This window comes from Podarcis bocagei, assembly GCF_964188305.1.
Source record: "Podarcis bocagei genome assembly, chromosome: 10".
NCBI classification, from domain to species: domain Eukaryota; kingdom Metazoa; phylum Chordata; class Lepidosauria; order Squamata; family Lacertidae; genus Podarcis; species Podarcis bocagei.
Window position 1 is genome coordinate 27372185 of NC_138135.1, and position 19696 is coordinate 27391880.

General features: G+C 40.9%; 2 protein-coding genes across 4 annotated transcripts; one reads left to right on the forward strand and one right to left on the reverse strand.

The window, feature by feature from the left end:
* Nucleotides 1–179: 179 nt before the first annotated feature.
* Nucleotides 180–3365, reverse strand: UQCC6 (ubiquinol-cytochrome c reductase complex assembly factor 6). Its single transcript, XM_081211330.1, has 3 exons — nucleotides 3189–3365; nucleotides 1831–1960; nucleotides 180–1199 (listed from the first exon to the last, which is right to left on the reverse strand). The coding sequence occupies exons 2-3, from the start codon at nucleotides 1936–1938 to the stop codon at nucleotides 1104–1106; spliced, it is 204 nt and encodes a 67-aa protein (XP_081067456.1). The 5' UTR covers nucleotides 1939–1960; nucleotides 3189–3365; the 3' UTR covers nucleotides 180–1103.
* A 391-nt stretch (nucleotides 3366–3756) lies between these two features.
* TDG (thymine DNA glycosylase) lies at nucleotides 3757–19688 on the forward strand. 3 transcript variants are annotated; one of them, XM_081211314.1, is made up of 10 exons: nucleotides 3757–3942; nucleotides 6447–6589; nucleotides 7734–7942; nucleotides 11907–11976; nucleotides 12372–12507; nucleotides 12593–12675; nucleotides 12766–12860; nucleotides 13120–13291; nucleotides 14467–14595; nucleotides 16002–19688. In XM_081211314.1, exons 2-10 carry the CDS (start codon nucleotides 6496–6498, stop codon nucleotides 16136–16138), a joined length of 1125 nt encoding a protein of 374 aa, XP_081067440.1. In that variant the 5' UTR covers nucleotides 3757–3942; nucleotides 6447–6495; the 3' UTR covers nucleotides 16139–19688. The 3 variants fall into 3 exon arrangements, with proteins under 3 accessions (XP_081067440.1, XP_081067439.1, XP_081067438.1); XM_081211313.1 differs by having other exon boundaries at nucleotides 3919–4039; XM_081211312.1 differs by lacking the exon at nucleotides 3757–3942 and adding an exon at nucleotides 4066–4221.
* Nucleotides 19689–19696: the final 8 nt, after the last annotated feature.

Genomic DNA, 19696 nt, shown 5'->3' on the forward strand with positions numbered 1-19696 from the left:
AAAAGTCTAGCTGGTACAGCAGATAACTATAGACACCTTATATTAAACTGGCTGCTCTTAATATAGATTCAAAGGACAATCATAACAATTTCTACTCAAGAAGTACTAGTGAACTCAATGAGGTAGATACATTAGGATTGTAGCCTAAGGCTTGCCTACAAAACCACACTTCACGCAGCTTTGTGAAACGTGAGTTTATTGCACCACCACTTTTAGGGAGTGAAAATCCAAGGAGGCAACCATCCATCTCCAGTCCCTATTATTTTCATCAACTGGGCTACCCTCTCACCACTGGAACCAACTGTTCTTTAGTGGGTGTCATTTTGCTGCCTTTTACTACTACAGGCTGCAGTGCTAGAACCTACAAGGCCCCAACCTGCAAATCCACCTCCATTACAGCCACTTTAAGGTAGGCTGACACCCTTGCTTGTTGGAAGCCCATTATAGAATTGTGAGCAGCCTACAGCAATGGATGTATCTGCTCTGATGAGGGGCTGATGAGATGCTGACAGATTTCTTCCTATGCCCCAAATAGCCAAGTCTGTAAGGTCCATTGCAAGTGCATTGCAACTCTTTCCAAGAAGGTGTTTTGATTGACACTAACCAAATGTGTAACCAAGAACTAGTACTTGAACGGACAGCTGCATATTTCTGCACTGCAGGGGGTTGATGATCCTCGGTGTCCCTATTCTATGAGATACCTTTTGCTCTTGTGTCACATCTTAGTCCCTCCCCTTGGGCTGACAACCTGGCTCATTGATCTCTGGAAGTCACTCTGCAGACCTTTTTCAGCAGAAGGGTAGAAAAGCTTAACACCTCATCAAAAACCCACAGAAACTGTTTTAAGGAAAGGGGGGAAATAGTACTGGCATATTGTGCCATATATAGAGAGCAATGCTACAGGTATATATTGAGACAAACCAGACAGCTAAGTAAAAGACTGCCTTGTATTGCATGGGAGGAAGTAAAAACATTTGGACTCCAGAAAATGGGCATACACTAGATGACTTGTATAGCCAGTGTTGCCAGAAAACTCTGAAATTGCACAGGTTCAATTATAAATACTAAAGAGCAATTCATGGAGGAACATAATTCTTGCATCATCACTGTTGTGAAGGCTGAACTTCCTGATTTCTTTCTTTGAGCCCCAATAGTTCAGTTCTGAGTTCTCCAGGCTTCGGAGGAACTTCTGGTATTGTCTAAAAAAAGAAAAAAGGCAAGTCATACCGATACCAAGAGCCACAAGTTCAGTTTTTAAATTTATAGCTTTGATTATATGCACACTTAGTGAAAACTTCTAGGTCATGAACCATGATAAGGTATTAGCTCTAGCCCATCACAGCCATCAGCTCCCATCAGCCCCAGCAATCACAGCCAATGGGCAGGGGTAATGGGTTCAGCAACATCAGGAGGGCCAAAAATTCCCCACACTCCATTTCAAAATGCACATTAGGATAAAAGGCTAAAACAATAAAAGAATATTTTGAACTGCCTTTGGACACAGATCTGCGGGCTTAGGGAAAAGTGTAAGGTGTTCAAAGCCATCCAGGCAACAGAATATCCAACTATTATTGCTCAGCAGCTCATCTAAGACCTAGGCTACTGAAGCTGGCTACTGTCTGTCATGGGATGGACAGTAAAAAAAACCAAAAAACCTAGAGTCTTGGGAGATATATTACCTCTCATAGCTGTATTGGGGAATAAGTGTATTCCCAGTGTTACTGTGTTGTTTGATGTAAGCTGTCCTGGGGGTCCTTCTGAAGTTGAAAGGTGCAACTATTTCAAACAAACCAATACATAAATGGTGCGGGGAGGGGAGAAGCCACTTACAAGATCAGGCCTGTAATATCGATGGACAACTTCTGCACCAGCAAACATGGCCAACATACTTGCACTGAACATTTTCAGGTAGCGAGGCCAAGCTACTCCTGCAGGCATAGCCAAGAGCTACTAGCAGCAACTGGAATACAAGTAAAAGAGGAAGACGAGGACACTGAATAGTGAAGAAATGGCATGAACTCTGATGACCTAAAAGGAAAATGATGAAGTCCAGGATAGAAACACAAGATGCTGGACGTTCTGGCAGTGCCTGTTGCTGGCTGTATCCAACTAATAATGCTCAAAATGAATTTCAATTGATTAACTTAAGTTTGTTGAGTACAATGGACCTACTACACTAGTATGACTTACCTACAACCCTCATTCCTGAAACAAAGCTGCATCTTAAGCTTGGAAAGCATTTTTACTATCATCAATTCCTGTGCTTTTTCTTGCTCAAAGCCACACAGCAAATCCCCAACACAGAGGTGGAAACACAGTTTTAGGCTGCACTCCCATGCACAATTACTTGGGAGTATGTCCCACTGCACACAGTGGGATTTCTAAGTAGATGTGCATGGGACTGACATTTCAGTCCCATGTGCATCTAAAAAAAACATTGGCATGCTGTGGGCTCCAATCCAGTAAAAATTCTGAAAACAACACATTAGTCTGTCATGGAATAAATTTGTGTACCAGCTGTGCCCATTCCTGGAGATGTCAGCCATGGTGATACATACCTTAGGTACAATCTGTTGTCCCCGAAAGGGAGCAATGACAATAAAGATATTATTATTATTATTATTATTATTATTATTATTATTATTATTATTAATGAAACACACCCTAGATGGGACTGTCTTTATTGCAGTAATCTAACCTGGAGTTTACCAGAGCATAGAGAGCAGTAGCTGGGCTTTCCCTCTCCAGATAAGGCCCACCAGCCAAAGCTGATGGAAAGCACTCTGCGAATAATTGTATTGTAAATTGGTATTGTTATAATGAAGCTATTCTTGGAACCTAATTGAAAACTAATAAAAAAAATTATCAAAATGAAAGAAAAGAAAGCACTCTGCGACACAGGCCACCTGCGCCTCAAGTAACAGTTGCAAAGGATCCAGCAAAGGCTCATGAACGGCAGTCTCCACGGTGTGAGAAGTGAGTGGGTTGCCTGCGGGTCTCTTAAACAGTTATCCCAGATCCATGAAACCGAGCAAATCCGCCAAGTGACAAACACGCATCTCGCCCAACGGACACGCGTGTCCTTCCACAACGCCAAAAGGCAAGCCAGGTTCTTCCCAATGGAAAGGGGTAGATGGGGGGGGGGGGCTTTTCTTCCATGAAGCTCCCTGGTTGCTAGCACCGGTTACCTGCATCAGCCCTGATCGCTGGCTCGTCGGTGGCGGAGCCTAATCTCACGAAGGACGAGCCGAAAGAAGGTTCTCTTTGACCGGACCAGGAACCAATAGAGGACGCGGAAGGCAAGAGCAACGCACAGGTCAAGAAGTCACGTGTACAACAAGCTGTTACAACTCCTTCCCCCCCCCCCCCCCGCTTCCTGGAACTGGAAAGCACCCTAGAAATAGAAATGTAGAATAGCGTGTAGCCTTTTCATTCGTGTAGCCTTTTCATTCAAGGGAAGATTTGAAAGACGCCCATGGCTGTAATTCTCGCCCTAGGTGCTCTACGCCTGCTCTAAAGTGTAACAACATATATATGGGGAAAATATTCCGCATCGGGAGATAAAGGAGGAAAGCCGTTCGCTTTTAGACCGGAAGTGCTATAACAAGGCTGATGAACTAAGTCACTCCTATTTTTGCTATGTCTATGATGAAGTAATAAAATAAAATTGAAATAAAATAAAATTTTGTATGTGTTACATACACACACACACACACACACACACACACACACACTGAAGTAATAAAATAACGTTTGGCCCCACATCCCTCTAGGAAACCCAGGCAGGGCTGCGCGAGAGAACCGAGCCTCACACCCGCGGTTCCGGAGCGCTGCTACCCTTCAGACCAGGCAACGCCGAGCCACGTCGGCCAACGAAGCAAAGGCAAGCTTCCTACGTCGCTGAAATCGTAGCCCCACGTTTCTCCATCCCGGAATTCTACGGTAGGCCGCGCCGCTTGTCAGTCTATCCTTTTCCTGTCTCTGTGGGCCGGCCAGCCCACGCCGGCGCCGCGGAACCAGAGAGAGTCGGCGGCAGAAGGTACAGCGCGCGAGCTGTGGGGGGAGGGGGAGGGGCCTTGACGAGGGTCGCGGGGTTTTGGAGGTTGGGCTTGGCTGGCGCCGACTAGGCCTCGAGTTCTCGCCGGGCCTTCGCTAGCTGGGGAGGTGGGCGTCGAGGAGACGCCAGCGCTCGGGAATGGAAGCCGAGGAGCCCGGCCCCAGGTAGATGGGGCGGAAGGAGGCCGAGGCCGAGCTAGCGGGTGGGCAGGGGGGCTTCCAAGGCCCTCTGGGGGCGGAGGGGGCCGTGGTCGCCTCCCCTCCTGCCGTGGAGGAGGCTGCGGAGAGCACAAAAGGCTTCCAGGCCAGGGTCTCTTGCCACAGGCAGGCCAAGGCCTGAGCCCGGAATGGGAAGCTGGAGAGGGGAGTGAGCGAGGCTCTGGGTCGCCTCTGTATTGTTATTTATAATGCGTGTTTGTATTACTGATACATGGGCAGATGCACACAGGATGGAGGGCTGCACCTCTCTCTCTCTCTCTCTCTCTCTCACACACACACACACACACAAAAAAAATACACAATTATGTATACTTAATAGCATATGTGTAATATTGGAGCAAGATCTGTTAGGTACGCTCACAGCACACATTTTACTGTCATGATTCCCCTGTATGTGTATGTGTGTGTGTGTTTATTGTTTTTGATTGCAATTTTTAAAAATGCTTCTCATGCACCTTGCCCTGAGATCCTTTGATTATAGGGTGGGTTATAAATATTTACAAACACACATATATACATATTGATTGGTGTCCATCTGTCTCAGGAGACAATGGAGGAGTGAAGGCAAACTGTTGGAAGGCAGAGACTGATATGAGAGAGACATGTTTTGTGCATATACATGTGCACATACATACATACCAAGCTGCTACCAGACTGGGTGGGTGGGTGGGCTTGGCATGATTCATATTATCAAAAAGTGCCCTTACATAGAAAACTGGTGTGTCAGAAAGAGGCTTGAAGCCTCTGGTTTCTCATTTTTCTACCAGTAAAGGCACGGGACTGGTGTAATTGAAGAGTGCGTGGTGAAGTGAGCTTCCACCTGTGCAGTGTGAAATGGTACAATCCAGAAACAGGCTTACCAACTTGAAGCAGTTCATGTGGAACTAGGCCTCCATGAAATGTGTATTCAAAACTCTTCCTATTACCTTGGCAAGCAATTATCCTTTCTACGGGTGTGTATTCAGGATCAAATAATGTGGATGAGTTGCTTCTTTATGCTAGTTGTAAAGAGTGGTGAAAGGATGGGTTTTCCTTGCCCGCTTTCAATTATACTTAAGGTGGAAACTAACTTGCCTTAATAAGTGTAAGGGTAGAGCTGAGGTTGCTAGTTGTTCCTCCTTTTTTATAGTACAACAGCAATGGTCCAGTTCAGATACTCTTAAAATAAACGACATAGGGGGCATGTCTATGAACTCAGCTGCGGATAGGAACTAGTATCTGACCCATGACAGCAGGTTTTCCCAGCAGCAGTTTGCATGAGCATATTGGTACCTTTTTATTTTATTTAATTCGCAGCATAGGAAGTCTCATTGGAAGCTCTGTTTTGATGCATCTGATGGTCTGTTCTGGCCAGCAGCAACTTTCTTTGGTTGGGACTTTCCCAGCCAAATCTGGAGGTGCTGGGGACTGAGCCCTGGGGCTTTCTGCATGCAAGTCAAATGCCCTGCCTCTGCTCTACAGTCTTTCCTTCAGTGAATTGCTGTCAAGAAGTGGTGCCTTTCAGTGTGTGTTGTAACTTCTTTTACTCTGCTTGTAGGGTTTTTCAGTGCTTGAACCAGGTTAACATGTTGTGTTGGGACTCATTGACTTGATTAGCAATTGACAGTATTTGTGCTTTCCCAGATCATGCAAACAGGAAACGTAGCCCTCCAAATCATTTGTTTGTGTTTAAATTAGACTTTGAGAATCAACCCTGTTACCACTCTGATCATATATTTAACAAACAAAAAGCAAGTACAACTATTCAGGGATAACTTGGGATACTTCCAGAACAGAGGTTAATAGACTAGATCTCACAAATGGGCTGTTGGCAACATTTTTTTTTAATTAATTGGATTTTTCTTGGAAAGGGTAAGTCTGAATTAAATGGGGAAGTATAGAATGGTATTTTTACACAAACAATGTCTTGGGAATGCTGCAAAAGATGTGCATGCCTAAGGAGCACCCATTCCACACCAAGCACCTGTCTGGAAGTACCCTTTTTGTTGACCTTGGCTGTGATCCTGTGGGACAGAAGTATATAATATATAAGATGAGAATTGTTGCCAAACATGGAAGAAATCCACCAGACTAGACTTGAAAATGCATGTCAAATACTACTTGAAATTTTGTTCCAAATTTATAATTTGAAATGGTAGTAATTTTAACCTTTTTAAATTATTTTTTTAAAGACATTATACTGCCCTTCAACCAGCATTTTATCCTTTTCCATTCCATCAAATGATGACTGGAGTTCCAAACATGGAGATGATGAATGAAGAGGAAGCACTTCAGGGACCTTTGGAATCAGACTTTGTTCCAGAACCTGTTAAAGGTGTCTCAATTTTTTCCTTGAAATGTTTAAGCAAATATGCAGGAACATATTTCTTTTAGAATATCTGAAAACAGTTGGATAGCTTCATTCTTCAGAGTGGTGGTATTGCTGACCTGAATCAATGCTTATTGTGAAAATGTGCCCTTTTCTTTACAGTTTTAAAATATTGTAGTAACAAGAAAGAGTGGACACTTCTAGCTTGAGCTTGCACATTTTTTCTAATAATTGATGAAGCAGCAGTTTACATGAACATACTTAACTTGCATTTCTGTTGTATACAGTAAAAGGTAAATGTCAAAGTTACAGGAACAAGTTGCATAACCTATCTATATCATGGTATTCATACATGCATTACATTGTTCTCAGATTGTCAATGCAACCCTTTTTATTCTGTTTTGTAGTTCAGAAACTGATCCCATCTTTTTTCTGGTTGGCCAGCATATTGTATTAAAGATTTCAAATTTAGTCTCACTTGATTATTCTACATCAATATTTAAAATAGTAGATTACCAATCCCTTTAAAATTCTTGGATACTGTTACTAATTTCTGGATAACATTTAATAATGCAACTTCTTAGTTTGCAACATAACTATATGATTGCTTGCCATATAGTTACTAAGGTATTTCTTAGGATAATGCACAAAATAAAGTTTTGATGCAATCAAACTTTTCTTGCAGCCTTGTGATTTCTACAGCAAATTGAATTTATTTGTAAAAGCAGCCTCTAGAACTAAACTTGAATAACCTTAAGATTTCTCAAGTAATTTTTTATTGTGTACTTTCTCCAGAAATGGGCACTGGGGTCAGTTTTGATGCTCAGAGCTCATTTGCAAGGCATTTAAAAAACCCTCTTTCATGTACCAGCAGGTTTCTAGTAATATTTATCTATCCAAAGATAAATATTAACAGCAAGAGCAATCTGATGCTCTTTTCAGGGCAGTAACGGTTTGGATAAGTTAGAAAGATGTGGAGTTCTTCCAACTTTCGTTGAGAATATTTGTTGGATGTCATGTTTAGCTGAAATATATTTTATTAGCTAGAAATAGATTCTTAAATGTAACATTTCACATCATCTCTGATTAATTAGTAGTATTTTGCCATCTCCAAAGACTTAATAAAAAGTAATTTCCTTTTGTCTTACAGCAACTGTTAAAGGAAGAAAGAGAAAAAACAAAACTTCTGAACCCAAGAAACCTGCTGCTAAAGTTGCCAAATCAAAAGCCAAACAAGAAAAAATCACAGATACTTTTAAAGTCAAAAGGAAAGTAGATCGTTTTAATGGCGTATCTGAAGCTGAATTGTTAACCAAAACTCTTCCTGATATACTGACCTTCAATTTGGATATTGTAATTGTAAGTCAGATGTAAGAAAGTTTTATCTGTAGATAACTGTTTTGCAGCCAGTTTAGTTAGCAACTTTGTAGTAAATCCCAAAAGGGATGTCTGTGTTAGTCTGTTGCAACAATAGCATTCTGTTCTTCCCTTGTATAGATTTGGGCTCTGTATAGAAATGTTACAAACCTTGCATGACCTTTTGGCTCTACAGTTTAATGTTTGTCCCTGGGAGTTTCTCCATGAGGATAATTTATCATTCCCCCCCTTTTTTTCTTTTTAATTGATAAGAAGAGGGTCATTTGTTGTTTCAAGTGATCATTTTACTAGATTGGCTGGGAACAAAAAGTGATCACTTTCTGATATTTCCTTATTCCCAACAAATAATTGAGGTCTATTTCCACTTTTGCTTTTTCCTTAGCTGTTTTAAAGTATTTTCCTCTGTTTTAGCACAGTGGTTTCCCATTGTCATAAACATTTCAAGTATTTACAACAGATCTGTAAGAGCGGATGAGATAAGTGATTAACTTTATATTTTCTGGAACGTGAAAGTCGTCTCTGAGATATTTCATAGAATCATAGAATCATAGAGTTGGAAGAGACCACAAGGGCCAACGAGTCCAACCCCCTGCCAAGCAGGAAACACCATCAGAGCACTCCTGACATATGGTTGTCAAGCCTCTGCTTAAAGACCTCCAAAGAAGGAGACTCCACCACACTCCTTGGCAGCAAATTCCACTGTCGAACAGCTCTTACTGTCAGGAAGTTCTTCCTAATGTTTAGGTGGAATCTTCTTTCTTGTAGTTTGGCTCCATTGCTCCATGTCCGCTTCTCTGGAGCAGCAGAAAACAACCTTTCTCCCTCCTCTATGTGACATCCTTTTATATATTTGAACATGGCTATCATATCACCCCTTAACCTCCTCTTCTCCAGGCTAAACATGCCCAGCTCCCTTAGCCGTTCCTCATAAGGCATCGTTTCCAGGCCTTTGACCATTCTGGTTGCCCTCCTCTGGACACGTTCCAGTTTGTCAGTGTCCTTCTTGAATTGTGGTGCCCAGAACTGGACACAGTACTCCAGGTGAGGTCTGACCAGAGCAGAATACAGTGGCACTATTACTTCCCTTGATCTAGATGCTATACTCCTATTGATGAGGCCCAGAATTGCATTGGCTTTTTTAGCTGCCGCGTCACACTGTTGGCTCATGTCAAGTTTGTGGTCAACCAAGACTCCTAGATCCTTTTCACATGTACTGCACTCAAGCCAGGTGTCCCCCATCTTGTATTTGTGCCTCTCATTTTTTTTGCCCAAGTGCAATACTTTACATTTCTCCCTGTTAAAGTTCATCTTGTTTGTTTTGGCCCAGTTCTCTAATCTGTCAAGGTCGTTTTGAAGTGTGATCCTGTCCTCTGGGGTGTTAGCCACCCCTCCCAGTTTGGTGTCATCTGCAAATTTGATCAGGATGCCCTTGAGTCCATCATCCAAGTCGTTGATAAACATGTTGAATAAGACTGGGCCCAAGACAGAACCCTGTGGCACCCCACTAGTCACTCTTCTCCAGGATGAAGAGGAACAATTGATGAGCACCCTTTGGGTTCGGTCAGTCAGCCAGTTACAAATCCACTGAGTGGTAGCATAGTCAAGACCGCATTTTACCAGCTTCTTTACAAGAATATCATGGGGCACCTTGTCAAATGCCTTACTGAAATCAAGGTAGGCTATATCCACTGAGTTCCCTTCATCTACCAGGCTTGTAATTCTGTCAAAAAATGAGATCAGGTTAGTCTGACATGACTTATTTTTCAGAAATCCATGCTGACTATTGGTGATCACAGCATTCCTTTCTAGGTGCTCACAGACTGTTTTCTTAATGATCTGCTCCAGAATCTTCCCTGGTATTGATGTCAGACTGACTGGGCGGTAATTATTTGGGTCCTCTATTTTCCCTTTTTGAAAATAGGGACAACATTTGCCCTCCTCCAGTCTGCCGGGACTTCGCCTGTTCTCCAGGAATTCTCAAAGATGACTGCCAGTGGTTCTGAGAGCACATCTGCCAGTTCTTTTAATACTCTTGGATGCAGTTCATCTGGCCCTGGAGACTTGAATACATCTAAACTAGCCAAGTATTCTTGTACTATCTCCTTAGTTATTCTGGGCTGTGTTTCCTTTGCTGAATCATTTGCTCCAAATTCTTCAGGTTGGGCATTGTTTTCTTTATCGGAGAAGACTGAGGCAAAGAAGGCATTGAGGAGTTCAGCCCTTTCTGTGTCCACTGTTTGCATTTCACCATCTTCTCCTCTGAGTGACCCCACTGTTTCTTTGTTCTTCCTTTTGCTACGAACATAGCCATAAAAGCCTTTTTTGTTGCTTTTAACCTCTCTAGCAAGCCTGAGTTCATTCTGTGCTTTAGCTTTTCTGACTTTGTGTCTACACGTGCTGGCTATTTGTTTGAATTCCTCTTTGGTGGTTTCCCCCCTTTTCCATTTTTTGTACACATCCTTTTTTAATCTTAACTCAGTTAAAAGTTCTTTAGATAGCCACCCTGGCTTCTTTAGGCACCTTCCATGTTTCCGTCTCATTGGTATTGCCTGACGTTGTGCTTTTACTATCTCCCTCTTAACAAACTCCCAGCCATCATGAACTCCCTTTCCTTTTAGTATTACTGTCCATGGGATCTCACCCAGCACTTCCCTAAGTTTTATGAAGTCGGCTTTCTTAAAGTCAAGAAATTGAGTCCTAGTATGCTTGGCTGCTCCTTTCCGCTGTATAGTAAACTTCAGAAGAGCATGATCACTCGCGCCTAATGATCCTTCCACTTCTACCCCACTAACCAGCTCATCAACATTGGTTAGGACCAGATCTAAAATGGCTGTTCCTCTTGTTGCTTCTCCCACTTTCTGGACAATGAAGTTGTCTGCAAGGCCAGTGAGGAATCTGTTTGACCTTATGCTCTTGGCTGAGTTTGACATCCAACAAATATCCGGGTAATTGAAGTCCCCCATTACTCCTTTTGCATGCTTGGCCATCTGTTCCAGGAAGGCATCATCTATGTCCTCCGTTTGGCTTGGGGATCTATAGTAAACTCCCACAATGAGGTCTCTGTTATTCTTCTCTCCCTTAATTTTGACCCAAATGCTCTCACTTTGGCTTTGAGGTTCTAAATCTTGGATCTCTTCACAGGTATACACATCCCTGACATATAACGCCACTCCTCCTCCTTTCTTGTCTGGTCTGTTTCTCTGAAATAGATTGTATCCCCCCATTATTACATTCCAATCGTGGGACTTATCCCACCAGGTTTCAGTGATGCCTATTATGTCATATTTAGTTTGCTGTACCAAGAGCTCAAGCTCATCTTGTTTATTTCCCATGCTTTGCGCATTAGTGTACAGACATTGAAGTCCATTAATCATTCCCCCATGTCTCTTATTTAAGGATTTTTTCCTCCCACCACTAGGTCTGCGTGCTGTTTGCTCCATTTGGTCTATGACATTTGGATGTTCATCTTCATCAATTTCACATTTTATTTTATTTCACATTTTAGTTCCATACCCTGCTTTGCTTCAGCAATTAATAGTCGTAAACAGGTCTTTATTTATTTAAAACATTTGTATCTTGTCATTCCTCAAAAAAAGCTCAAGGTAGCTAACAGAACAAAATCACAACTTAACAATTTTAAAACGTCCATTGCCAAAAATATGAAAACAGCCAAAACAGAAATAGAAAGCAGCAGCAATCCTCTCTTACTAATAGCATTAAAATATATTCAAAGAAAATAGAGATAGTTAAAACCAATGCATTAAAACCATGTTATAAAACCAAATACATAGGAGCATAATGTAAATAGGTGGGCAGGCTCATCCAGGAAAAGGCAGCCCTGTAGATGACCCAGTCCTAAACCATTCAGGGCATAAAAAGTATCCAAAGCACTTTAAGTTATTCCATGGAACAGATGAGAAGATTTAATTGTTCTTTTGTTTTCTAGATTGGTATAAATCCAGGTTTAATGGCAGCCTACAAAGGCCATCATTACCCAGGACCTGGAAACCACTTCTGTAAGTTCCTCCTTCTATGATCTCTTGAAACTCTTAAGAATGCAGTTTTAATTCTGCATTTTCTGATTGTAGAAGGGCTAGAGAAATGAGATTGTGGGCAAGATTTGGCTTTTGTTAGAAGAAGTGTAGTAAATGGCTGCATGGGTGAAATGGTGAGCATGTAAAATAGTGCATATTCAGCATTAATGCTAAAAAGGAAATGCCAAGCGGTGAGAAGATATTAGTTATCTCTCTTCCTTCCAAAAACATCAGAGGCAAATTGTGTGGGAAGCACACAGTAAGAGAGCCAAGCCAAAAACGACATGGTGTTCAAGTACTGGTTGCCTGAGCAGTGATAAGAAGTTGACTGCATTGTAACACAAACTATAAGAATCATATATTTTCTGCCTCCACAGGGAAGTGTCTCTTTTTGTCTGGGTTAAGTGAAGAACAGTTGAATCATATGGATGACCACACTTTGCCACATAAATATGGTATTGGGTTTACAAACATGGTGGAAAGGACAACACCAGGGAGCAAGGACCTTTCCAGGTAGGGTCAAGTTGGAATCCCGTAAATAGATCATGGGTATTTCCAGACCTGCTATATAACTTAATATTTTCCTTCCACTTTTTAGCAAAGAGTTTCGGGAAGGAGGACGGATTCTGGTGCAAAAATTGCAGAAGTATCAACCTAAAATAGCAGTTTTTAATGGAAAATGTGAGCCTTTTATATACAAGATTTCTGCATATTGATTTCACTGGTATGGTATTGTGACTAACAGTCAATTTGTATTTAATTTGACTGTAGGCATTTATGACATTTTCAGCAAAGAGGTTTTTGGCGTAAAGGTTAAAAAGTTGGAATTTGGACTCCAGCCACATAAGGTTCCAGACACAGAAACAGTAAGTTCCTGTCGTGGTTATGAAATAAAAACACAGAATCTTACCATTTGTGGAAGAATGAATTGATATAACCTTGCACTGATGGAGGAAAAAAACACTCCTATTCAAAACTGTTACCTTAGAATTTAAGATTTTAATACCTGTGAGTGAGATAATGGAAGTTTTTGAAACAAAGTTAGTATTTTAAAAAATGCTGTACCAGTTTGAAGGCTTCTGATTTAACATTGCCTTCTGTTTTGATATTTTTTCCTTTTTACAGCTTTGCTATGTTATGCCCTCATCCAGTGCAAGATGTGCTCAGTTTCCTCGTGCACAAGATAAAGTTCATTATTACATCAAGCTGAAAGACCTAAGGGATCAGCTGAAGGGTGTTGCGTCAAATGCAGAGGTCCAGGAAGTGCAGTACACATTTGACTTGCAGCTAGCACAAGGTATAGCATATGAAGCCAGAATAACCAGGATTTGCTCAAAAGACGTAATCCACATGAGAAAAATAAAGTGGGCCTGGGCAGCTGCTTAGTGCTGAACTGCAGTTGTGACCTATTTTAAACAAAAGTGTCCTAAATGTATACATGATTTCTTCTGTGAAACTATTCCTTAAACAGTTTAACAAGAGAGCAAATAGAAAGTTTTTAATACATTTTGGAGGTCTTGTAACTTGTAATTCCTTAAAATTCTATTTTATACTGGATATTATTTAATCATATACAATAAGGGTATAATTATAATATACCTTCTGAGTAGGATAACAGTGTTATCCTGTTGAAAGACTCCTCATATGCTCAAGTCAAGAGTTTGAAATCTGATTTATTTTTCTTGATAAGGTTTTTATTGAGATTTTCCCATAATACAATAAGGTTACAGCTACCTAAGATACAATACAAGAAAAAGAAGCAAAAGAGAAAGAGGCAACAGAGATAAAGAGAGAGAAAAAACAAAGAAAGCAGAAACAGAGAAACATTAGCAAAAATGACAAAAGAGGGACTTCCGATTTTCCATCTACAGTGCAACCTTGGTTCTCGAATTTAATCCGTTCCAGAAGTCCATTCGACTCCCAAAACCAAGGCGCAACTTCCGATTGGTGCAGGCGCCACAGAAACAATAACCAACAGCCGCATCAGACGTTCAGCTTCCGAAATTCGTTCAAAAACCGGAACACTCACTTCTGGGTTTTTGGCACTCAGGAGCCGATTTGTTTGTCGACTAAGCCATTCGAGAACCAAGGTTCCACTGTACTGGTCATGTACAGAAAGAATATAAAATTATTTAAAACTATTGGTCAATATGAACTACTATCTACTTCACTGTCCGTCAAACAATATTTCCTCTTAAGTTACACTGTCTCATTGTCATCATGTTGTTTATTTTATGGAAAGTCCAAGATAGGTCCCCTAAATACTGTAATTATTTATAAGGGTTAACCATATTTCCTCTTATTGATTCACACCAACTATTACTATTGTATCATACTATTTCTTTCCATCCATGTCTATATTAAGGTCTCTCCACTGTGATCATATATTCCATTTTTGTTTCTCATATATCCACTTGTTCATGACCGGTTAGAGATTTGATTTAAGCTTTCAATGTGTGTGTGTTTCTTCAGAGGATGCTAAGAAAATGGCTGTCAAAGAAGAAAAATATGATCCGGGTTATGAAGCAGCTTACGGGGGTGCTTATGGTGAGAAAACTGCTGAGGATGGTGAACCATGTAACTTCCCTTCAAATGGAACAGGTAGAGTTTAGGAAATATTTTGTTTTCTCTTCATTTTAATCCATGTTCCCTGATGCAGAAGATAATTAGGATTGATTCTATTAATTTCTTTTGTTTTAGACAAGTGCAACACTGCATTTGGAACTCAATGCAAAAGTATAAACTATTAACGTGTTATAAAGTAGAAGTCACATTCTGCATTCATATGTAACTTTTTATATCTATTTTTAAAATCCGACATAGAGAAGCATGTATAAATCTGTGTAAATAAAATTCAGTCTTTTCAGTTGCCATATATTTTCTCTGTCTTTCACTCTCTCAATTTATCACTTGTAAGTTAATAATAATAATAATGATAAGCAGCATCAGCCGTGCTAATGCCAGAGGATCTAGGGGGACTGTTGGGGGACATGGTAAATTAGTGAGAAATAGCAAATCCAAAATCCAAAAAGTTACTCATGGTAATTTGACTTATTTATCATCTTTAGTGAAACGGAATAACAAAATACAAATTTTAAGTGCCAGTTGTGCTTTTTAATTCCATTTATTTTCTATCTTGCTCTTCAGCCCCAAGTGATTCTCATAGTGGCTCACAAATAAAAATGAAACTACAAATACAATAAACAATCATTTATGAAGCAGCAGAGCACTAAACCAGATATTAGAAGCAGAGCTGCATAAGATCAAAACTGTTTGTTAAAATACCATCTAAAAAACAATAAAAAGTAATGGCACTAACCCAATAATTAATGTCAGCACAAAGTGAGACTCCCTTCCAGAGATGGGACGTTTGATGGGCAAATCTTTCTCTTCCAGTGGAAAACAGACCGACAGGAATGCCTTGAAGGAAGGCATAGAATTCTTGAAGCACACTTACTTTCTTATAGAGTTGGCTAAAATATGGCCATCTTTAGTTTTCCCCCCAATTGTTTTCTTAATGAAATGGATTGAGTGAGTTAGTTGCTTTAAGTTGTACGTGTTTAACTTTTTTAAATGGATAGCAGCTGGGTGGCTTTTGTAGCTGAAAATTTCATGGGGGGGAATGGGTTAGACTCTCTGGGGTGCCCAAACTTTTTCAAAGAGGGCCAGATTTGATGAAGTGAACATGCGTGAGGGCCGACCAAAGTTGTTCAGGTGTTTTTTTACAATTTTACCCCAAAGTTGTTGAGCTTTTTAAAGGATTTTACCCCAGGACATATACTGCCACGGGGGCCGAATTAGGCCCCCAAAACGGATTTTGGACATGCCTGGGTTAGCGTTTCCCTGAGGTGGCTACCCTCAGCCACCCCCCATCTACAGTCAAACAGATGAATGGATGCCCCCTGGTGGGCAAAATCTGTAACCAGCACATTTGGGGAAATTCCTTTTCTTCCGTCAGCCAGAGCACCAACTAAACGATTAAGTCATTTTGGTTTGTTTTCCTGCAGCAACCAGTGCAGAGTACAGCAGTGGATCTTCCTTTGGAGATGTCCCCAATGGACAGTGGATGACACAGTCTTTCACAGATCAGATTCCAGATTTCAGGAATTCTAGACCACAAGAGGAAGAAGGAAGCAATGCTTAAAGGCTGCCTTTTAAGCCAAGCGTAACTTCTGCAGGAGTTTTTTAAAATGCAAACGTCAAGAATGGTACCTCAGTTCTCCAACTGAAGCATTTTTAAATAGCATTTTACCTCTTAGTTCTCTCTTATGATAACCATTTGTGTTTGTAGATTTAGACCTATGAATCAGGTCACTTAAAGAAAATGCTTTTTAAGAGATGAGGCTTCCCTGTTTCTTTCTCTTTCTTTCTTATTTTGTATGAGACTTTTGTATTTAAATTGTTCCATAGTTGCAGTTTTAGAAAACTGACTTCTCATTGGTGAAAACTTTTGTTTTGTTTTGTTTTAAATCTGTATTTTGTAATGTAGTTTGTGAACGTACATTTTTAACCTATCCCTTCATGTGTTGGGATATTTCATACGTGTGTTAGTCCATCTAAGGAGAGGGAAAGCTGCTTGTAGATCTAACATTGTTACTGGAAGTAACATAGCAAGTTATTGTCCAGCAAATCTGTTACACATAGTTGTAGGCCTGCCTCTGGTGTGAAGGAGGCTTGTTTTTATGGCAGAAAGTAGCGTGCAGGCATGTATGTACATCATCTGACTACTGCCACTTGAATGTGTGACCTGCCACCATTGAAAAGCATAAGGGTTGAACCAAATGATCACCAGGTCTCTCCTCTGTTACTTTATGGGGGCCAAGCACCTTCATCCTATTGTTGTTTAATATCTGCTGCTATTTCAGCTGGCATTTTCACTCTCTCCATTTCATTCATCCTCAAGTGATCCCAGTCAATCAGGGATTATATACTGGATGTGGTGACATTACAGTGCTGTGCAGCCGGTCAGATTTGACTGCTTGCTGATGTCACTAAGAGCAAGTGGGTTCCCCTTAGTGTAAGGGCACTGCTTCAGATTCAGATTTCGAGGATAATCTTGGCCCATAAGGGATTCTAAAATCAACATTTTAACAGCCTTTCACAATGATCTCTGAAAAACAACTGAAAGTTGTAGCACTTCTTTCAGTTCTGAGCTAAGATTATCCCAGCGCATGCCTTTGTTCAGGCCTCCCTTTACTACTTGGGCTCAGCCTTAAAAAGCTTTCCTTGTGAGAAATGGAAATCCTGCCTCCAGTGGATTGTCTTTGATGGCCCATGATAAACATGCATGTGTGAACAATTCCTTAGTGTGTGAGAGAAAGTGTGTGTAAAGAAGAGAGGTATGAGGAGACTGTGCACATGTTTCTGAGAGTTTAATACCTCGATCTCATAGCCACTTATCTCAGGAAGATGGAGGGGAATGCTGTAACCGCCACATTTTGTGTGTTCCCTTCTGCCTGCCCTCTGAAGGTTGAGCTGCTGGTGGGGAATGGCTTGTAGTGTAGCTCTTGGAATGGAAAGATATAGTGGTGGGGATTTAGGGCTAGGGAACATGTGGTCATCCAGATGTTTTTGGAATCCAAATCCCATCAGCCCCGCATTGCATGTCCAGGATGACATGCAATGGTCCAGGATGATTGGAGTTGTAGCCCAACAATATATTGAACAGCACATGATCCCCAACCCTGATTTAGTGTTTCAAGAGAACTTTTGTCCAGAATAGAGAACCACCTTAAGAAGGAAATATGTATGCTCTGTACAGTGGTACCTTGGTTCTTGGACTTAATCCGTTCCAGGAGTCAGTTCGACTTCTGAAACTGTTCAAAAACCAAGGCACTGCTTCTTATTGGCTGCAGGAGCTTCCTGCACTCAAGCGGAATCCGTGTTAGACATTCGGCTTCCGAAAAACATTTGCAAACTGGAACACTTACTTCCAGGTTTGCGGCGTTCAGGAGCCAATTTGTTCGACAACTAAGCTGTTTGAGAACCAAGGTTCCACTGTATAGGCTTTTTAAATACATACATGCCATAGGAGGAGGAAAACATTGGAAAGGAACTGGGGGCAAGAGAGGGTTGATCTGAAGAAGCTTCACCAGAATTCAGCATTTTTCATTTTTAGGAAACATCACATTCCACATCTTGCTGGCCAAAACGATGGTGGTGGTGGTGTGACATTCAGGCAGCTACAAGCCTACCCTAGGAAATGGACATAATTACCCAACTACAAAACATTTCCTAATGGTTTGGGGCACAGTGACATTGCATTGCAGACACAGCACCTGCATATGGAAGATTTCAGTAAGCTTGCCCTGTCCTCCCCTCCTACTCATGGCTACTCATACAGGCAGTGCTACGGTGTTGGGAGAAATGGGAAGTCTCTGTGCATTTCCACAGACCTATTGAGCCCCTTCTCTCCATGCCTTGCAAAAGTTTGGGTATAAGTGAAGGAGATGTGTCCCTTTCCCCTCTAACATTCCTTCGCACTGCCTTGTATGCACAAGTGAAGGAGGGAGAAAACAGCCTCCGTTTTAGCTCTGTTGGAATTCTTTGCTTGCAAGTTTTGAGCCCACAATGCAAGTAGATCATGCTCATTGTCTTTGGATAAACTTAAATTGATGTTGGGAGTGTTTGTTCTGTCTGTGCCTAATATCTTGCTTCCTTCTCTCTTCCCCGCATCTCCTTTTTGTCACAAGTGGGGAAGAGATGGCTTAAAAGTAAAAGCAATAAGAGGATCAAACTGAGGTTTTGATTCATCTGCTGATTAGGTGCTTCGGATACTTGAATTATGCGCAAGAACTGTGTCTCCATAATGTGTACATAGTCTAGATCACTATTTAAGTGTACCACGAACAGCTGGATTTATTTAAAAATGTCTTGTGTGTGTTTGGATCAAGAACAATGGGTTGAGTGGATCAATTTAAAGTAGATCCATAGCTTGCTAGCAGCTTTGAACCTTATGTAGTGTTTTGACTTGCTGCTCATTGAGAGATAAGCATGTTTGTGATCTCCCTCCAAAATCATGTGCTTTAATCCACAAACACAACATTGTTGTTTTTAAAAAAATAATAAGATTGAGGTGTATATTCTGGTTCTGATCATGTCGGCTAGTTGCTGTGGAAACTTTTCATTACCTGGTCAACAATCTATAAAATGATTCACTTGCAGCACAGTCCTATGCATGTTTACTCAGAATTAAGCCCTCCTGTGTTCAGTGGGATTTACTCCCTAGTAAGTGTGTTCAGGATTACAGCCTTAGGTTTTTTAAGGGTTTTTTTAATGTATCGCTGTTTACATGGACACTTTCTTGCAAGTGCTTGAAGTGCCTTGCATCAGGGATCTGAAACAATTTTTAGTTTTAACAAAACTATATTGCCACAGGTGGTGGACAGCTCAGTAGTAACTTTAGTTAAGTGTGAAAGGGGAACATCTTACTTAAAAGAGCATCCATTAGATTACCAACAGGTTAATGAAATGTGAATGCACGTCTATTGTCAAACATGGTGCTTTTAAAAATTGTATTGAACACTTCTGATCTGCCAATTTCCTGCAAAAAAAACAAACCAGGAATTGTTGCAGTATCTTCTGGTGCTTAATTGTGGCATTGTTTAATAAAAGTCTTAATGCTGAATTGTTTGTGCTGTTGAAAAGAAGAAATGGATAAATTATTTGAAATAAATAAAAGAACGGATGTTTAATTTTGGTT

Coding starts and splice junctions, on each gene's coding strand:
- TDG (XM_081211312.1), top strand. CDS start 4,196: ATGGAAGCCGAGGAGCCCGGCCCCAG. Junction 11,977..12,371: donor AGGACCTGGAAACCACTTCT/GTAAGTTCCTCC, acceptor CTGCCTCCACAG/GGAAGTGTCTCTTTTTGTCT. Junction 14,596..16,001: donor CTTCCCTTCAAATGGAACAG/GTAGAGTTTAGG, acceptor GTTTTCCTGCAG/CAACCAGTGCAGAGTACAGC.
- UQCC6 (XM_081211330.1), bottom strand. CDS start 1,938: ATGCCTGCAGGAGTAGCTTGGCCTCGCTACCTGAAAATGTTCAGTGCA. Junction 1,200..1,830: donor GATATTACAGGCCTGATCTT/GTAAGTGGCTTC, acceptor TTCTTTTTTTAG/ACAATACCAGAAGTTCCTCC.